At 47.1% G+C, this 19,448-nt stretch overlaps 1 protein-coding gene across 1 annotated transcript in view; it reads left to right on the top strand.

The window, feature by feature from the left end:
• Nucleotides 1–550, top strand: part of PLB1 (phospholipase B1) — a gene marked incomplete at its 5' end in the record, with an annotated part of 217,657 nt that extends 217,107 nt beyond the window's left edge. Inside the window, one exon of the mRNA XM_082251005.1 lies at nucleotides 11–550. Coding sequence (XP_082107131.1) covers nucleotides 11–232 — 222 coding nt within the window. The 3' untranslated portion in view covers nucleotides 233–550. The remainder of the gene's footprint in view (nucleotides 1–10) is intronic.
• Between the last annotated feature and the right edge of the window lie 18,898 nt (nucleotides 551–19,448).

Below are 19,448 nucleotides of genomic sequence, written 5' to 3'. Positions count from 1 at the left end.
GTTGTCCCAGGACCGCCCTTACCTCTTCACCCTGAAGAACAGTGGTCTTCCCCAGGACTTCATCGAACCTGAGAAAGAAGATGATGGAGACCAGGTGCCGATGTGGTCGGTGATCGTGGCCTCCATCGGTGGCGTTGTTCTGGGCTGTTTGGTCGTGGGCATTGCCATGAATATGTCATTTAAGAAGAAACTCCGCAAACAGAAGAAAAAAGAAACCGGCAGCTCCTTTTGAGGTTCTAAACAAGCCCTGTCCTTTGGAAGCCGTTTTGTAGACTGTGGCCTTTATTAAATAAGGGGAAAGGTGATGTGCAAACCCACAGCCACCAATCAGAAGCCATCTCTTATCATGACCCCTAACGAATCAGTCTGATTGGCTGCTAAGGCTGAGACACCATTGCCCTTTGCACTGCCTCCTTAGATAAGCCTTCATGTCTCCGGTATATTCATTTTTTTTGTCCCGAAGTTTTCTCATGCTCCAGAATCTTCTGTTGTTGGATCCATCACAACTCCTGGAGAAGGTGTTTGGCCACCATGTTTCCAATACTAAAATGTTAAAGCACAACTCCAACCAAAACCTTTTCTTTTCACTGCCGTTTCACACTATAGTGATGTCAGACATTGCATGCGATTCGCACTGCACTGCTCTGCAAATCACATGCGATGTCTGTGCGATGGGAATTCAGTCTTACAGATTGTATGGGTGAATTCGCATCGCATTCAGACCAAAGTCACTTACTTACATACAGCTTTGAATTTTTCTTTAACCACTTTACCACCGGAGGATTTTGCTGTCTTACGTCCAGGCCACTTTTTGCGATTCGGCGCTGTGCGACTTTAACTGACAATTGCGCGGTCGTGCGACGCTGTACCCAAACGAAATTTACGTCCTTTTTTTCCCACAAACAGAGCTTTCTTTTGGTGGTATTTTATCACTTGTGCGATTTTTACTTTTTGCGCTATAAACAAAAAAAGAGCGTTTATTTTGAAAAATAACAATATTTTTCACATTTTTTTATATGAAATTCCTCCCAAAAAATATGTAAAAATCAAATTTTTTTAAAATTTTAGGCCAATTGGTTTTCTGCTACCTATGTTTGGTAAAAAAAATCGCAATAAGCGTATTTTGATTGGTTTGCGCAAAAGTTATTGCGTTTACTAACTAAGGGAAAGATTTCTGTCATTTTTGGTGGTTTTTTTTTTTAACGAGTAATGGCGGCGATCTGCGATTTTTTTATGCGGGACTACGACATTGCGGCGGACAGATCGGACCCTTGACTGACATTTTTGACACTTTTGGGGGTACCAGTGACATTACTACAGTAATCAGTGCTATAAATATGCACTGTTACTGTAAAAATGACACTGGCGGGGAAGGGGTTAATTTTATTGGAGAGGGAGGGGTTAATGTATGCCTGGTGCTTACTGACGTGTGTGGGGGGAGGGGACTGAGTGACACAGGGACAGATCGCATGTTCAGCTATGCTGAACCCTGCAATCTGACCCTGCCTGTCACTTAGGAGATCCGCCCGCTCTGTTTACACAGGCGGGCGGATCTCCAAACTAGATTCCCCGATGATCGTCGCCGCTCCTCCCCTGGCCCGACTCCCGCTGTGAATGAAAACAGCGGGAGCGCGCCTCCGGCGGCACGCGAGCGCCGCCTACAGGGGGAGGAGTCCAGCGATGTAGGTCTACGTCGCTGGACGGAATCAAGCCACTGTGCCGCAGTAGCAGCACAGTGGCCGGTCGTAAAGTGGTTAATAAATACACCTCTAAGTGTGAAGAGAAAGGGTAATTTTTTTTCCTCCAAGTGTCCTGTAAATAATGTATATACTGATCCTGCACTGATGGGGTGAATCTTTGATATCAGTGAATATATCTGAAATTCTTCTATAAAGAAAAGATGAATAAATCTGAAATACTTCTATATAAAAAAGAGATGGAATTAATAATTTATTGTAAAGTGAATTCCTGTGCACATGATCTCTGGAAAAATAAATAAGAGAAATAAACAGACTTTTTTTTTATTGAGTTCGGTTTTAATGGTTTCCTAATGGGTCAAAAAAAACAGGTCAGTACCGGCACTGACAGGAAGGGGGCGGGCTGCCTCAACCTCTTCCTGGTTGCCTCTGACTTTAATTCCAATTGATTTAACCACCTGGAAGAAAAGTGTGCAACCAGTTAAGGGCTCTTTCACACGGGCGGTCCGATCAGATCCGCCTGTCAGTTTTTTAGGCGGATCTGATCGGATCCTCCATGCAGCTCTATGGGGCAGCGGGTGTCAGCGGAGGTCACCTCCGCTGACACCCGCTGCCATCCGCATCCGATCCTGTGCTGAAATCTGGACGGATGGAAACCCTATTTTTCCATCCGTTCAGTAATCGGAGCGGAGTGGATCTGATGAGAGCGGACAGGTGGTCCGCTCTCCTCCGATCCCCCATAGAGGGCAGCGGGTGCTGAGACACCTCCCTCTCCGCTCTGAAAGCGGAGACGGAGCTGTCATCCGCCCGGCTCAGCGGGGATCGCGGATCGATCCCCGCTGAGCAACACGGATCCGCCTGCGGAGGCGGACCGTGTGAAAGAAGCCTTAGTCCGACCATTTCCCTGCATATTTGTTGTGGGTCAGATTCTCACAAAGCAAATGGATCAGCGTGTCAACCAGGCAACTAGCATTCTCCCAAGGAAAGGCTGTTCTCTTGGGTTTCCTTTACCGTAAGTGCAAATTGTAATGTAATTACATTTTATTTCCTAAAATGCTGCGTATCATAAACAATTGCCTTTTTTTTTTTTTTTTTTTTGTTAAATACTGTTTTTTTATCACTATTATTTTAAATTCCTTTTTACAACTAAATGCTTTCTGGTCTCCTGCAGCCTCTTTGCAGCCATTTCCCTTCTATAGGCACTGCAGTGATGCCAACGGTGGGCCATGCCTGTGTAATGTATGTTGAAACAGCAGCTTGTAGCCCACGTAGCAGGGTGACAACGCAGAAGCAGAAATAGGAGACAGGGACAGTGTTGTCACCCTGTTACAGGAAGTGCCTAAACAAGGATCCTCATGGCAGGATCACCAACATTTTTTTTTTAACTGTAGCACTGCCCCCTTGAGGGCTGCTGGATAATATGCTTTCGGGTCCCCCTGGGTTACCGTTAGCAACTCTGGTATTCACGATTTAACACTTTACTTCTTTGCTTGGTCAATGATCAGTCCAGGGGGTTTGTAGTTGTTTTTGGTGTTTTATTTTAAATAGGGATGGGAGAAGGGAAGAGTGGGATACTCCAAATTACTATTCACAAGATATGGGGATCCCTATCTGATGATGCAGTCAGGCTGATGATTCGCCCTGTCACTAGGTGAATTTGGATTAAGTCTCTATGCAGAAGACTCGATGAACTACAGTGCCTTGCGAAAGTATTCGGCCCCCTTGAACTTTTCAACCTTTTGCCACATTTCTAGCTTCAAACATAAAGATATAAAACTGCAATTTTATGTGAAGAATCAACAACAAGTGGAACACAATCATGAAGTGGAACGAAATTTATTGGATATTTCAAACTTTTTTAACAAATAAAAAACCGAAAAATTGGGCGTGCAAAATTATTCAGCCCCCTTAAGTTAATACTTTGTAGCGCCACCTTTTGCTGCAATTACAACTGTAAGTCACTTGGGGTATGTCTCTATCTGTTTTGCACATCGAGAGACTGAAATTTTTGCCCATTCCTCCTTGTAAAACAGCTCGAGCTCAGTGAGGTTGGATGGAGAGCGTTTGTGAACAGCAGTTTTCAGTTCTTTCCACAGATTCTCGATTGGATTCAGGTCTGGACTTTGACTTGGCCATTCTAACACCTGGATATGTTTATTTGTGAACCATTCCATTGTAGATTTTGCTTTATGTTTTGGATCATTGTCTTGTTGGAAGACAAATCTCCGTCCCAGTCTCAGGTCTTTTGCAGACTCCATCAGGTTTTCTTCCAGAATGGTCCTGTATTTGGCTCCATCCATCTTCCCATCAATTTTAACCATCTTCCCTGTCCCTGCTGAAGAAAAGCAGGCCCAAACCATGATGCTGCCACCACCATGTTTGACAGTGGGGGATGGTGTGTTCAGGGTGATGAGCTGTGTTGCTTTTACACCAAACATAACGTTTTGCATTGGTGCCAAAAAGTTTGATTTTGGTTTCATCTGAGCAGAGCCCCTTCTTCCACATGTTTGGTGTCTCCCAGGTGGCTTGTGGCAAACTTTAAACGACACTTTTTATGGATATCTTTAAGAAATGTCTTTCTTCTTGCCACTCTTCCATAAAGGGCAGATTTGTGCAGTATACGACTGATTGTTGTCCTATGGACAGAGTCTCCCACCTCAGCTGTAGATCTCTGCAGTTCATCCAGAGTGATCATCGGCCTCTTGGCTGCATCTCTGATCAGTCTTCTCCTTGTATGAGCTGAAAGTTTAGAGGGACGGCCAGGTCTTTGTAGATTTGCAGTGGTCTGATACTCCTTCCATTTCAATATTATCGCTTGCACTGTGCTCCTTGGGATGTTTAAAGCTTGGGAAATCTTTTTGTATCCAAATCCGGCTTTAAAATTCTCCACAACAGTATCTCGGACCTGCCCGGTGTGTTCCTTGTTCTTCATGATGCTCTCTGCGCTTTAAACGGACCTCTGAGACTATCACAGTGCAGGTGCATTTATACGGAGACTTGATTACACACAGGTGGATTCTATTTATCATCATTAGTCATTTAGGTCAACATTGGATCATTCAGAGATCCTCACTGAACTTCTGGAGAGAGTTTGCTGCACTGAAAGTAAAGGGGCTGAATAATTTTGCACGCCCAATTTTTCAGTTTTTTATTTGTTAACAAAGTTAGAAATATCCAATAAATTTCGTTCCACTTCATGATTGTGTCCCACTTGTTGATTCTTCACAAAAAATTACAGTTTTATATCTTTATGTTTGAAGCCTGAAAAGGTCGAAAAGTTCAAGGGGGCCGAATACTTTCGCAATGCACTGTAATTCTCTTCAGGATACTCTCCTAGTATCCCCTTTCACTTAACACGCTACCACCCGACCACTGACTATCCTACTCCAGGGTGGTCCCTCTCAGGTCAGGCCCCTTGACACCATCCCCTGTACTCGCGATACTGTTTTTCGAGGGTCTCTAGTGTCTCTCCCCCTCTAGTCAGTTCTCCTGGACCTCTGGGTTCCGTTCCTTTGATCCCCAGGCCGACCGCCTGCAACCACATGCCACCACTACAGAGTAGAAGGCAGCCGCCACCCTCCCTCCGGGACTCTGCTCACCAGCTAAAGACCCCGCAGCACATGTGCTCCTGGTTTTTTTACAGTATCCCATAATGCACTGAGACAGCCGGTCTCCACTTATCGCCCGGACTGTATTAAAGCCTGTGTACCCATTGGTCAGGTTTCCTCCCACTGCCTCCCTATTGGACCAGTGTGAAACACTCTCTAGACCCAATGAATCACACACTAAGCACATTGAGCAGACCTCACTCACAGATCCTGCTCTCTGGTAGGCAGAAGCAATATAGATTTGCCTGCTGCTCCTCTGATAGGCAGACAGAGCCAAAAACTATACTCTCTCACTAGCACCTACCTAGGAGGGTGCTAAACTCACCCCCCGCCAAACCAAGCCATGTCCTCACTAGCACCTACCTAGGAGGGTGCTGCATAACTAAAATCTGCAGATTTAGATGTACTATAATGACAATAGTATGTTACAGCTTACAGGAGATTTTAGTGATTCGGTGTATATTGGGTTTACATTTTTAGCACTGTCCCCGTAGCGCTTGTTGTATGATGACATGTTGGGCCTCCTCTGATTACCTGCCAAAAGTCACTTAGGGACAGTACACACCTTCCTCCTTAGTCCCAGTTGCTCGTTACTCAATTAACAGTCCAGGGGTTTTGGTATATTTATTGTGGAACTTGGATGGGAGAAGGGAATAGTGGGACACTCCAACTGAACTATTCGCAGTTGATAAGGACAACTCTCACTTGACCTCACCAGATTATTTGTGGAAGCAGACACACTTTTTTAACCATACTGTCACTTGTATTGAAGGGTTAAGTCTTCTTGCTCTCTCCAGCAGCAGACTTGATGCAACTACATTATCTTCCAGACATTCTCTAGCATCCCCTTGACTGACACCCATCCACTGACTCTTCTAGCTGAAGGGATGGCCCTCCCAGGACAGGCCCCATAACACAGATCTGTACTCACTGGATGCAGAATCGGATCCTTCCAGTGTCTCCCCTCCAGTCAGTTTTGTAGGACATCCAGGATCATCTCCTCTGACTCTCAGGACCTCAGGTCGACCACCTGAGGCCACACCGCAGCTTCTACAGAGGAGGAGGCAGCCGAGACCCCGCTCTTCAGCTGAAAGACCCCCGAGCATATGTGCCCTTGGCATTTATTCAGTATTCCAACATGCACCGAGGCACTTTCCTCTGCCAATCACCATGTAACCCCCCAAATACATGAGGGGGGGATACAATCTCCATGTATAAATACATGAGGGGGGGATACGATCTCCATGTATAAATACATAAGGGGGATACGATATCCATGTATAAATACATAAGGGGGATACGATATCCATGTATAAATACATGAGAGGGGATACGATCTCCATGTATAAATACATAAGGGGGATATGATCTCCATGTATAAATACATAAGGGGGGATATGATCACCATGTATAAATACATAAGGGGGGGATATGATCACCATGTATAAATACATAAGGGGGGGTATGATCACCATGTATAAATACATAGGGGGATATGATCACCATGTATAAATACATAAGGGGGGATATTATCTCCATGTATAAATACATAAGAGGGGATATGATCTGCATGTATAAATACATAAGGGGGGATATGATCACCATGTATAAATACATAAGGGGGGATATGATCTGCATGTATAAATACATAAGGGGGGATATGATCACCATGTATAAATACATAAGGGGGGATATGATCTGCATGTATAAATACATAAGGGGGGATATGATCACCATGTATAAATACATAAGGGGGGGATATGATCTCCATGTATAAATACATAAGGGGGGGATATGATCACCATGTATAAATACATAAGGGGGGGATATGATCTCCATGTATAAATACATAAGGGGGGGGTATGATCTCCATGTATAAATACATAAGGGGGGATATGATCTCCATTTATAAATACATAAGGGGTCCATATAGGGAACTTGGTGTTGAGTTGTTAACTTTAAGGTCATCACAGAGGACAAGGGGGGGGCGCTCTTTACGTCTAGGGGAAAACAGATTTAATCTCCAAATACAGAAAGGTTTCTTCACTGTAAGAGCTGTGAAATGTGGAATAGACTCCCTCCAGAGGTGGTTCTGGCCAGCTCAGTAGATTGCTATAAGAAAGTCCTGGATTCATTCCTAGGTGTACATAATATAACTGGGTACGAATATTTATAGGTAAAGTTGATCCAGGGAATATCTGATTGCCTCTCGGGGGATCAGGAAGGAATTTTTTCCCCTGCTGTAGTAAATTGGATCATGCATTGCTGGGGTTTTTCACCTTCCTCTGGATCAACTGCGTGTATAGGATTGTGTATATGGGATTGTATGGTTGGGGATGGTATAGGATTGTGTATATGGGATTGTATGGTTGGGGAGGGTATAGGATTGTGTATATGGGATTGTATGGTTGGGGTGGGTATAGGATTGTGTATATGGGATTGTATGGTTGGGTTTTCTTTACTGTTTTTTGTTTTTTATTGGTTGAGCCGGATGGGCTTGTGTCTTTTTTCAACCTGACTAACTATGTAACTATGTAAATGCCTGTGCACTCATTGGTCAGGTTTCCTCCCACTGTCCAACATGTCTCCCTATTGGACCAGTGTGAAACACTCTGCAGACAAACTGAGTTTCACCTGAGCACCATGAGATCCAAAACTATACTTTCTCTTCTAGCACCTACCTAGGAAGGTGCTACACGCACACTATATTGCCAAAAGTATTGGGACGCCTGCCTTTACACACACATGAACTTTAAAAAGGTTTTAAACATCCCCCAAAAAAAAATTATAAAAAAATAAATATAAACCAAAGGCATAATGAGCTAGTATGCATCATATACTAGATCATTATGAAATACCTCAAAACAAAGCCCCCGCAGCGGCCGCCCGCTCATTACTTACATGGCGTCCATCTATACCTGGTCTTTCTTCCAGGTTCGCATCCTCCGGTCATCTGATTGGCCAGAGCCGCGATGACGGCACAGGGCTCTGAAGGAACAGCGCGGGAGGTTGTTTTTTCAGAGCACATGTGCCAGTAATGTCATCAGCTGCATGCAAAGTAAATATATCCTAAACTGTGCAAGTTTAGGAGATATTTAATAGGTTATCATAGGCTTACCTATAGGTACAAGTTACAGAGGAAGCTTTACTTGTTGGCCGACCGATCGGCCGTCTTTTGTCCAGTGTTGTTGTGTCGGTTGGAATGTGCTCTAGACTGCACACGAATTTTCTCGGCCAACAAAAACCAACTTCAGAAGTGATGTCAAATGCTGGTTTACTTTCCGTGTGTTTTTTCTTCTCTGAGCATGCCCAGTCTTGCTCATCTGATGATTGTCTGCTGAAATCTGTACTGACTGACGGAAAATCGGCCGTTGTGGTGACGGCCAACAAAAATTTTATAGCCTGCACACCAGATTTTGTTCGGCCCAAAAGTCGCAGTCGGTTGTCGGCAGTGGCGGCTGGTGCTCAAAATTTTTGGGGGGGGGCACAAAAAGAAAAATGTAATAGGTATTGCTTCGCGTCCAAAAACGCAGTAAAAAATTGCGTGACTTTGAAGGCATGGCACAGGTGATGGTATAGGCATGGCACAGGTGATGGTACAGGAGATGGTATAGGCATGGCACAGATATGGTACAGGAGATGGTATATGCCCCCTTTCAATGCAGAGACCAGCGTACATGCCCCCTTTAATGCAGAGACCAGCGTGCATGTCCCCTTTAATGCAGAGAACAGCGTACATGCCCCCTTTCAATGCAGAGACCAGCGTACATGCCCCCTTTAATGCAGAGAACAGCGTGCATGCCCCCTTTCAATGCAGTGACCAGCGTACATGCCCCCTTTAATGCAGAGACCAGCGTGCATGTCCCCTTTAATGCAGAGAACAGCGTACATGCCCCCTTTCAATGCAGAGACCAGCGTACATGCCCCCTTTAATGCAGAGAACAGCGTGCATGCCCCCTTTCAATGCAGTGACCAGCGTACATGCCCCCTTTAATGCAGAGACCAGCGTACATGCCCCCTTTAATGCAGAGAACAGCGTGCATGCCCCCTTCAATGCAATAAACACTGTCCAATGATTGCAGAGTGCCCACAGCATTGTCCCCAATGATTGCAGATTGCCCACAGCATTGTCCCCCAATGATTGCAGAGTGCCCACAGCATTGTCCCCCAATGATTGCAGAGTGCCCACAGCATTGTCCCCCAATGATTGCAGAGTGCCCACAGCATTGTCCCCCAATGATTGCAGAGTGCCCACAGCATTGTCCCCCAATGATTGCAGAGTGCCCACAGCATTGTCCCCCAATGATTGCAGAGTGCCCACAGCATTGTCCCCCAATCAATGCAGAGACCAGCATGCGTGCTCCCTTCAATCCAATGCACTTACCTGGCGGTGGCTCGGCTCCCGGCGGCGGCTTCTCCCCTCCTCGATACTTCGTCCTCTTCTGCTGCGGCGGGAAGGTGAGCGGCTTCTCCCTCGTCTCGGCCTCTCCTCTTCTCTGCGGCGGGAACTGGAATCATCATACTAACAAGCCGACAATCGGCCGATCGGACGTTGGCCGAAAATTCACGGCCAACAATCGTTGCGTGTGTACGAGGCTTTAGTCCGTAGGGTTCAATATTGAGTTGGCCCACCCTTTGCATCTAACCGCTTCAACTCTTCTGGGAAGGCTGTCCACAAGGTTTAGGAGTGTGTCTATGGGAAGGTTTCACCATTCTTCCATTTGTGAGATCAGGCACTGATGTTGGATGAGAAGGCCTAGCTCACAGTCTTCATTCTAATTTATCCCAAAGGTGTTCTATTGGGTTGAGGTCAGGACTCTGTGCAGGCCAGTCAAGTTCCTCCACCCCAAACTCGCTCATCCATGTCTTTATGGACCTTGCTTTGTGCACTGGTCCAAATCATTTGGTGGAGGGGGGATTATGGTGTGGGGTTTTATCCAGGGGTTGGGATTGGCCCCTTAGTTCCAGTGAAGGGAACTCTTAAGGCGTCAGCATACCAAGACATTTTGGACAATTTCATGCTCCCAACTTTGTGGGAGGAGTTTGGGGATGACCCCTCCCTGTTCCAACATGACTGCACACCAGTGCACAAAGAAAGGTCCATAAAGACATGGATGAGTGAGTTTGGGGTGGAGGAACATGACAGTCCTGACCTCAACCCGATAGAACACCTGTGGAATGAATTATAGTGAACACTGTGAGCCAGGCCTTCTCTCCAACATCAGTGCCTGACCTTACAAATGCCCTTCTGGAAGAATGGTCAAACATTCCCATAGACACTCCTAAACCTTGTGGACGGCCTTCCCAGAAGAGTTGAAGCTGTTATAGCTGCAAAGGGCGGAGCCAACTCAATATTGAACCCTACGGACTAAGACTGGGGTGACATTAAAGTTCATGTGTGTGTAAAGGCTGGCGTAGTATCTTTTCATAGTAGCAGATATAAATGTTACCGGTAGAGGGCGCTCTCTGTATATGAAAATAATAATAAAAAATAGGAGAATCAGCGCACACTGTATAGAGAAGCAGCATGCAACCAATAGAATAAGCACCTTTCTGTAAGAATCATAAATAAGAAATAAATTGCAGCGCTAAAATAGTAGATGGATGAACAGGACAATCACTCGCCCTTCTATATTAAAAAGTTCATAAAATTTCTATAGATTCAACTGTAACACGACTGTCCAAAGGATTCACAGATATGCCACTGCGGTATAACATAGAAAAAAGAGAGAAGAGGTCCAACATAGCGTGATACTGTGATAGACGGTGCGATAGACGGTGTGATAGACGGTGTGATAGCTGGGTGATAGATGGGTGATAGACGGTGTGATAGATGGGTGATAGATGGGTGATAGACGGGTGATAGATGGTGTGATAGATGGGTGATAGACGGGTGATAGATGGGTGATAGACAGGTGATAGACGGGTGATAGATGGGTGATAGACGGTGTGATAGATGGGTGATAGACAGGTGATAGATGGGTGATAGATGGGTGATAGATGGGTGATAGACAGGTGATAGATGGGTGATAGACAGGTGATAGACGGTGTGATAGATGGGTGATAGACAGGTGATAGACGGTGTGATAGATGGGTGATAGACAGGTGATAGATGGGTGATAGACAGGTGATAGACGGTGTGATAGACGGTGTGATTGATGGGTGATAGATGGTGTGATAGACGGGTGATAGATGGTGTGATAGTCGGGTGATAGACGGGTGATAGACGGTGTGATAGATGGGTGATAGATGGGTGATAGACGGTGTGATAGATGGGTGATAGATGGGTGATAGACAGGTGATAGATGGGTGATAGATGGTGATAGACGGTGTGATAGATGGGTGATAGACAGGTGATAGATGGTGTGATAGATGGGTGATAGATGGGTGATAGACAGGTGATAGATGGGTGATAGACAGGTGATAGACGGTGTGATAGATGGGTGATAGACAGGTGATAGACGGTGTGATAGATGGGTGATAGACAGGTGATAGATGGTGTGATAGATGGGTGATAGATGGGTGATAGACAGGTGATAGACGGTGTGGTAGATGGGTGATAGTCGGGTGATAGATGGGTGATAGACAGGTGATAGATGGGTGATAGACAGGTGATAGACGGTGTGATAGATGGTGTGATAGACGGGTGATAGACGGGTGATAGATGGTGTGATAGTCGGGTGATGGGTGATAGATGGTGTGATAGACGGGTGATAGACGGGTGATAGTCGGGTGATAGATGGTGTGATAGTCGGGTGATAGATGGGTGATAGACGGGTGATAGACGGTGTGATAGATGGGTGATAGATGGGTGATAGATGGTGAGATAGACGGTGTGATAGATGGGGGATAGATGGTGTGATAGACGGTGTGCTAGATGGTGTGATAGACGGGTGATAGATGGGTGATAGACGGTGTGATAGACGGGTGATAGATGGGGTGATAGACGGGTGATAGACAGTGTGATAGACGGGTGATAGACGGTGTGATAGACGGTGTGATAGATGGGTGATAGACGGTGTGATAGATGGGTGATAGACGGTGTGATAGATGGGTGATAGACGGTGTGATAGATGTGTGATAGACGGTGTGATAGATGGGGGATAGACAGGTGATAGACGGTGTGATAGACGGGTGATAGATGGTGTGATTGACGGGTGATAGATGGTGTGATTGACGGGTGATAGACGGTGTAATAGTCGGGTGATAGATGGGTGATAGTCGGGTGATAGATGGGTGATAGACGGATGATAGATGGGTGATAGATGGTGTGATAGATGGGTGATAGTCGGGTGATAGATGGGTGATAGATGGTGTGATAAACGGTGTGATAGACGGGTGATAGATGGTGATAGACGGTGTGATAGATGGGTGATAGACAGGTGATAGACAGGTGATAGATGGTGTGATAGATGGTGTGATAGATGGTGTGATAGATGGTGTGATTGATGGGTGATAGATGGTGTGATAGATGGGTGATAGACGGTGTGATAGTCGGGTGATAGATGGGTGATAGATGGGTGATAGTCGGGTGATAGACGGATGATAGTCGGGTGATAGATGGGTGATAGGTGGGTGATAGACGGTGTGATAGATGGTGTGATAGATGGTGTGATAGATGGTGTGATAGATGGTGTGATAGATGGGTGATAGACGGTGTGATAGTCGGGTGATAGATGGGTGATAGATGGGTGATAGTCGGGTGATAGACGGATGATAGTCGGGTGATAGATGGGTGATAGATGGGTGATAGACGGTGTGATAGACAGTGGGATAGACGGTGTGATAGACGGGTGATAGACGGGTGATAGATGGGTGATAGACAGGTGATAGATGGGTGATAGACAGGTGATAGATGGTGTGATAGATGGTGTGATAGACGGTGTGATTGATGGGTGATAGATGGTGTGATAGACGGTGTGATAGACAGTGTGATAGACGGGTGATAGACGGGTGATAGATGGGTGATAGACAGGTGATAGATGGGTGATAGACAGGTGATAGATGGTGTGATAGATGGGTGATAGACAGGTGATAGATGGTGTGATAGATGGTGTGATAGACGGTGTGATTGATGGGTGATAGATGGTGTGATAGACGGTGTGATAGACGGTGTGATAGACGGTGTGATAGATGGGTGATAGATGGGTGATAGATGGGTGATAGATGGGTGATAGATGGGTGATAGACAGGTGATAGATGGGTGATAGACAGGTGATAGATGGTGTGATAGATGGGTGATAGACAGGTGATAGATGGTGTGATAGTCGGGTGATGGGTGATAGATGGTGTGATAGACGGGTGATAGTCGGGTGATAGTCGGGTGATAGTCGGGTGATAGATGGTGTGATAGACGGGTGATAGATGGTGTGATAGACGGGTGATAGATGGTGTGATAGACGGGTGATAGATGGTGTGATCGACGGGTGATAGATGGGTGATAGACGGTGAGATAGACGGGTGATAGACGGTGTGATAGACGGGTGATAGACAGTGTGATAGGTGGGTGATAGACGGTGTGATAGACAGGTGATAGACGGTGTGATAGATGGGGGATAGACAGGTGATAGACGGTGTGATAGACGGTGTGATAGACGGGTGATAGATGGTGTGATAGTCAGGTGATAGATGTGTGATAGACGGTGTGATAGACAGGTGATAGACAGTGTGATAGATGTGTGATAGACGGTGTGATAGACAGGTGATAGACAGTGTGATAGACGGTGTGATAGACGGTGTGATAGACGGTGTGATAGACGGTGTGATAGATGGGTGATAGACAGGTGATAGACGGTGTGATAGATGGGTGATAGACGGTGTGATTGACGGGTGATAGATGGTGTGATAGATGGGTGATAGACAGGTGTGATTGACGGGTGATAGACGGTGTGATTGACGGGTGATAGATGGTGTGATAGATGGGTGATAGACGGTGTGATAGATGGGTGATAGACGGTGTGATAGATGGGTGATAGACGGTGTGATAGATGGGTGATAGACAGGTGTGATTGACGGGTGATAGACGGTGTGATTGACGGGTGATAGATGGTGTGATAGATGGGTGATAGACGGTGTGATAGTCGGGTGATAGATGGGTGATAGACGGTGTGATAGATGGGTGATAGACAGGTGATAGATGGTGTGATAGACGGATGATAGTCGGGTAATAGATGGCTGATAGATGGTGTGATAGACGGTGTGATAGACGGTGTGATAGACGGTGTGATAGACGGTGTGATAGACGGTGAGATAGACGGTGTGATAGACGGGTGATAGACGGTGTGATAGACGGTGTGATAGATGGGTGATAGACGGGTGATAGATGGGTGATAGACAGGTGATAGACGGTGTGATAGACGGTGTGATAGATGGGTGATAGACGGGTGATAGATGGGTGATAGACAGGTGATAGACGGTGTGATAGATGGGTGATAGACGGGTGATAGATGGTGTGATAGACGGTGTGATAGACGGGTGATAGACGGGTGATAGACGGGTGATAGACGGTGTGATAGACGGTGTGATAGACGGTGTGATAGACGGTGTGATAGATGGGTGATAGACAGGTGATAGACAGGTGATAGACGGTGTGATAGACGGGTGATAGACAGGTGATAGACAGGTGATAGACGGTGTGATAGATGGGTGATAGACAGGTGATAGATGGGTGATAGACGGTGTGATAGACGGGTGATAGACAGGTGATAGACAGGTGATAGACGGTGTGATAGATGGGTGATAGACAGGTGATAGACGGTGTGATAGATGGGTGATAGACGGTGTGATAGACGGTTATAGACGGGTGATAGACGGGTGATAGATGGGTGATAGACGGTGTGATAGACGGTGTGATAGACGGGTGATAGACGGTGTGATAGACGGTGTGATAGACGGTGTGATAGTCGGGTGATAGACAGATGGTAGTCGGGTGATAGACGGTGTGATAGATGGGTGATAGACGGTGTGATAGACGGTGTGATAGACGGTGTGATAGACGGGTGATAGACGGTGTGATAGATGGGTGATAGTCGGGTGATAGATGGGTGATAGTCGGGTGATAGATGGGTGATAGTCGGGTGATAGATGGGTGATAGTCGGGTGATAGATGGGTGATAGTCGGGTGATAGACGGATGGTAGTCGGGTGATAGATGGTGTGATAGACGGGTGATAGACGGTGAGATAGACGGGTGTATAAAGGGGGGGAGGGTCATACCAGTGATGGTATATTCAAACAAACACGTAGCACTCTCTTCCTTCTTCCCCACATGTAATATAAACTCACCAGACCAATATGTTGTGTAGGCATTTCAAGAAAGCAGTTTGTACGGCTCGTTCATCACACCTTCATACCACATGATTAGGACCTCCACAGTTCAGCTCTCACACTCATCAATGAGAGAAACACCGGTGGTAAACGTTCAATTCTTGTTTATTAACATAGTGTAACGAAATTGAAACACGGTTACTCGTGTCACGCTGCTGCATGTAACAGAAACAGCGGCGCAACCAGGCTTGGCAACCACGCCCAACGCGTTTCCGACCAAAATCGATCATCAAGGGGCCTCTGTATATGACCTGCATATAGAGGACATCTTATGCTCAGCATCTTCTTATCAGTGACCGCAGTATATGTGCCATATTGAGGAAATACGAGGCCATAGAGCAGGGGGTGTCAAACTCAATTTTATCGAGAGCCGCATAAGCTATATGGTTGTCCTCAAAGCGTTGGTTGTATCTGTAAGACTAAATAAATTTACCCAGGGCTTTTTGTCTCAGATAATAGATGCAGGAACTCAACCACGCCCACCCCTGATGAACAGCATTGAGCGGTTGGTGTGGCCTAATTAAAGTGGGAGGATCTTAAAGGGCCAATAAATACCAGTGCATTATGTGCAGAGTTCAGGGGTGCACTATGTACTAAGTGCAGGTTCAGGGGGGCGCTAAGTACAGAGTGCAGGGTTGAGGGGTGTGTTACATACAGAGTGCAGAGTTCAGAGGTGTGTTAAATACAGAGTGCAGAGTTCAGGGGTGCGCTGTGTACAGAGTGCAGGGTTGAGGAGTGTGTTACATACAGAGTGCAGGGTTTAGGGGTGCACTGTGTACAGAGTGCAGGGTTGAGGAGTGTGTTACATACAGAGTGCAGAGTTCAGGGGTGCACTGTGTACAGAGTGCAGGGTTGAGAAGTGTGCTACATACAGAGTACAGGGTTTAGGGGTGTGCTGTGCACAATGTGCAGGATTCAGCTCTCTTAGCTGTCCACCTCTTACTTCCACCATTCCTCGCCTCTGACGTCTGCACTATTCTCCCCCCATCAGGGCCGTGTTTCCGAATGGGCACGCCCGGCGGTTGCCCGGGGGCCCCACTTGCCAAGGGGCCCCACGCAGGGTGGCAATTTACCCCCATCTGTCCCCCCCAGTTTAATGTACCTGGTGGTGGTCTAACCCCCCCCCCCCCAGACCAGCCTGCTCCTCCGCGGGCGCCAGCTGCTGTAGTTTCATGCTCTGCGCTACACTGGTTGCTAGGATGGCCAGCCGATTGGCATCTAGCAACCAGTGACGTCTGGAGGATAGGACCCGGCATGCACAGCGGGGGAGGATCCTCCTCGTCCTCCTCCGTGCCTAGAATGGCTCCACCCACCTCCTCCATTCATGCTCTGTGTGCAGCCGCTGCGGGAAGGTAATGAGACTGCTGCTTTTTTTTTTATTCTCTCCCTCTATCACGGGGGCGGCGGCCGGCGGGAAGGTGAGCTGCCTCGTGTGTGTGACTGGATAGGAGAGGGGATGGGACAGCTGCATATAGATGAATTGATCCTTCCATATTCCTCCTGCTGCCATTGAATGGCTGGTTTTCCTCTCCCTCCTGCAGTCATTCAGCGGCAGCAGGAGGAATATGGAAGGATCAATTCATCTATATGCAGCTGTCTCATCCCCCTCCTATACAACTTGCTGGCCCCCTAGTGCTTTCCAGCCCCCCCCTGCTCTTAACACCCCCCCAGTGTTCTTAACACCCCCTTGCTCTTAACACACCCCCCTGTGCTCTTAACACCCCCCCAGTGCTCTTAGCACCCCCCCCCCAGTGCTCTTAACACCCCCCCTGCTCTTAACACCCCCCATTGCTCTTAACATCCCCCCCGCTCTAAACACCCCCCCCCCCCAGTGCTCTAAACACTCCCAGTGCTCTTGTCCCCCCCAGCGCTCTTTAACCCCCCTGTGCTCTTTAGCCCCCCAGTGCTATTTAGCCCCCCGGTGTTCTTCAGCTTCCCCCCTATGATCTCTGGCTCCCCCAGTGCTCTCCACCCCACTGTGCTCCCTGGCTCCCCCCTCGGTGATTTCCAGTTCCCCCTCCTTCCCTCCGTGCTCTCCACCCCCCTGATTTTCCCTGTCCTCTCCACCCTAATCGGAGCCACCTTACCCGCGCATCGGCTTCCCCACTGCCAAGTGGGGGCAGGAGCGTGCCGCCGGCAGCGCGCACTTGTCCCATAGCTTCCTGTGCGGGACCAACGTACATCTACCAATAAATATTGCCTTATCGATAATTTGCATTTTTATTCTCGTGAGCGATTGTGTAGGCAGGGCCCCAGTGCACTGCATTGCCCGGGGGCCTATAATGCTCTTAAGATGGCACTGTCCCCCATCCCCCACCTATGCACACATCTCCCCCCAAAAAATACGTTTCCTCGCACCTCACCTACCTGGGTTCGGCTCCAGTACCTCCTGGTAGTGTAGGTGGTTCTGTCCCTCTCTCTCACTTGCATGAGGATCATTGGTTGGAATCCGGGCACAGGTGGGGATCATAGTGCAATTTACCACATGACACCCCATCCCACACCGCACCTGCCATCTGAATCTTTTTTGTCCCTGCCATGATTACAGGGCAGGCAGAGATTTGTGAGAGTTTCCACCACATTCCAGCTGAAAAAAAGTCCTGGGTGCGAGGGCCACATGTAACGGCCTAGAGGGCCAGATTCGGCCCACAGGCCTTGTGTTTGACACATGTGCCTTAGAGGATTCCAGCTCAGAGGTCTACAGAGAGGAACAATACCTTATCATCAATTTACTGAATTACTTCTGTCAGGTATCTGGACCTGAGAGTAAAATATTCCACGACACTTCCAAACAGGGTTTTTTTTTTTTTTTTGGGGGGGGGGCTATTGCCCCCTTCCCGGTGAGCAACCTTGTAAGTTAAAGCCATAGAACTACATGCCTGCTGATCTTTGGCAATAGAGGAGACGGATCAACAGCAAAGCTACAGATCTGTAAAGGTGACCGCAATATGAATGCACAGCAAGCAAATAAACGTACAAAAATCGCATGAAATTCATTGCTGTAAGACTGTAATCTTTACAGAAAAAAAAAGAACTCAAAATAATGGCTCCAAGGAAAGGGTTTATAGATTCTCTGTAGTAAGAGCCATGTTTGTATCCATTGTGGAGATGGCCTCGCTGGTGAAGAGCCGGAGAATTCATTACAAATTCTATTTTGCCCCTTAATTATAAGGAGCCGGCCGTGTGGTCTCAGGGATTTACCGCCCCCCACCTCCCCCGGGGTGAGAATTACATCGGCTTAAATTAATGACTTGGCTCGGTGTGACATATTGATTTGTTTTGCCTCTGGCCTTTACAATAACCTGAGCTGACTGTGGATAAAATTGCCTCACAGAATGACTGGTCATATTTCAGAAGTGTCCGGAGGCTGGGGACTCTGAATCCACCGGCCCTGAAGAAAGGCTTCCTCAAATGCCTTTAACCCTTATCAGTGTGCTCCTGTCCAATCTGAAAGGCAAACTCTGTTATGCATACAGGAAGCATGGCCAGTGTGCTGAGAGGTGTGGATTTTCTCCGGGGGGGGGGGGGGGCTAATTGCACCTGGGGGAAAAGAGCTTTAATCTTCACATATGGAAAGAGTTTTTTACAGTAAGAGCTGTAGAGTGAAAAGTTAGAATAGGCTTCTCCAGGAGCCATTTCTATCAATTTCCAAAGGATGTGTTTCTAAATGTCCAATAAATAATTGGCTATTATTATGTTGACCCGGAGAGTATCCAATTTCCATAAGCTGGCCATACACTGTGCCGGTGGCAGAACTACCAGGGTTGCAAAGGTAGCACTTGCGACCATGCCCTGGCGTTCCGTCACAGTCGGGGAGC

Source organism: Pelophylax lessonae (assembly GCF_965119305.1).
Source record: "Pelophylax lessonae genome assembly, chromosome: 3".
In the NCBI taxonomy this organism is placed as follows: Eukaryota; Metazoa; Chordata; class Amphibia; order Anura; family Ranidae; genus Pelophylax; species Pelophylax lessonae.
This window is presented reverse-complemented; position numbering and strand designations above follow the sequence as displayed.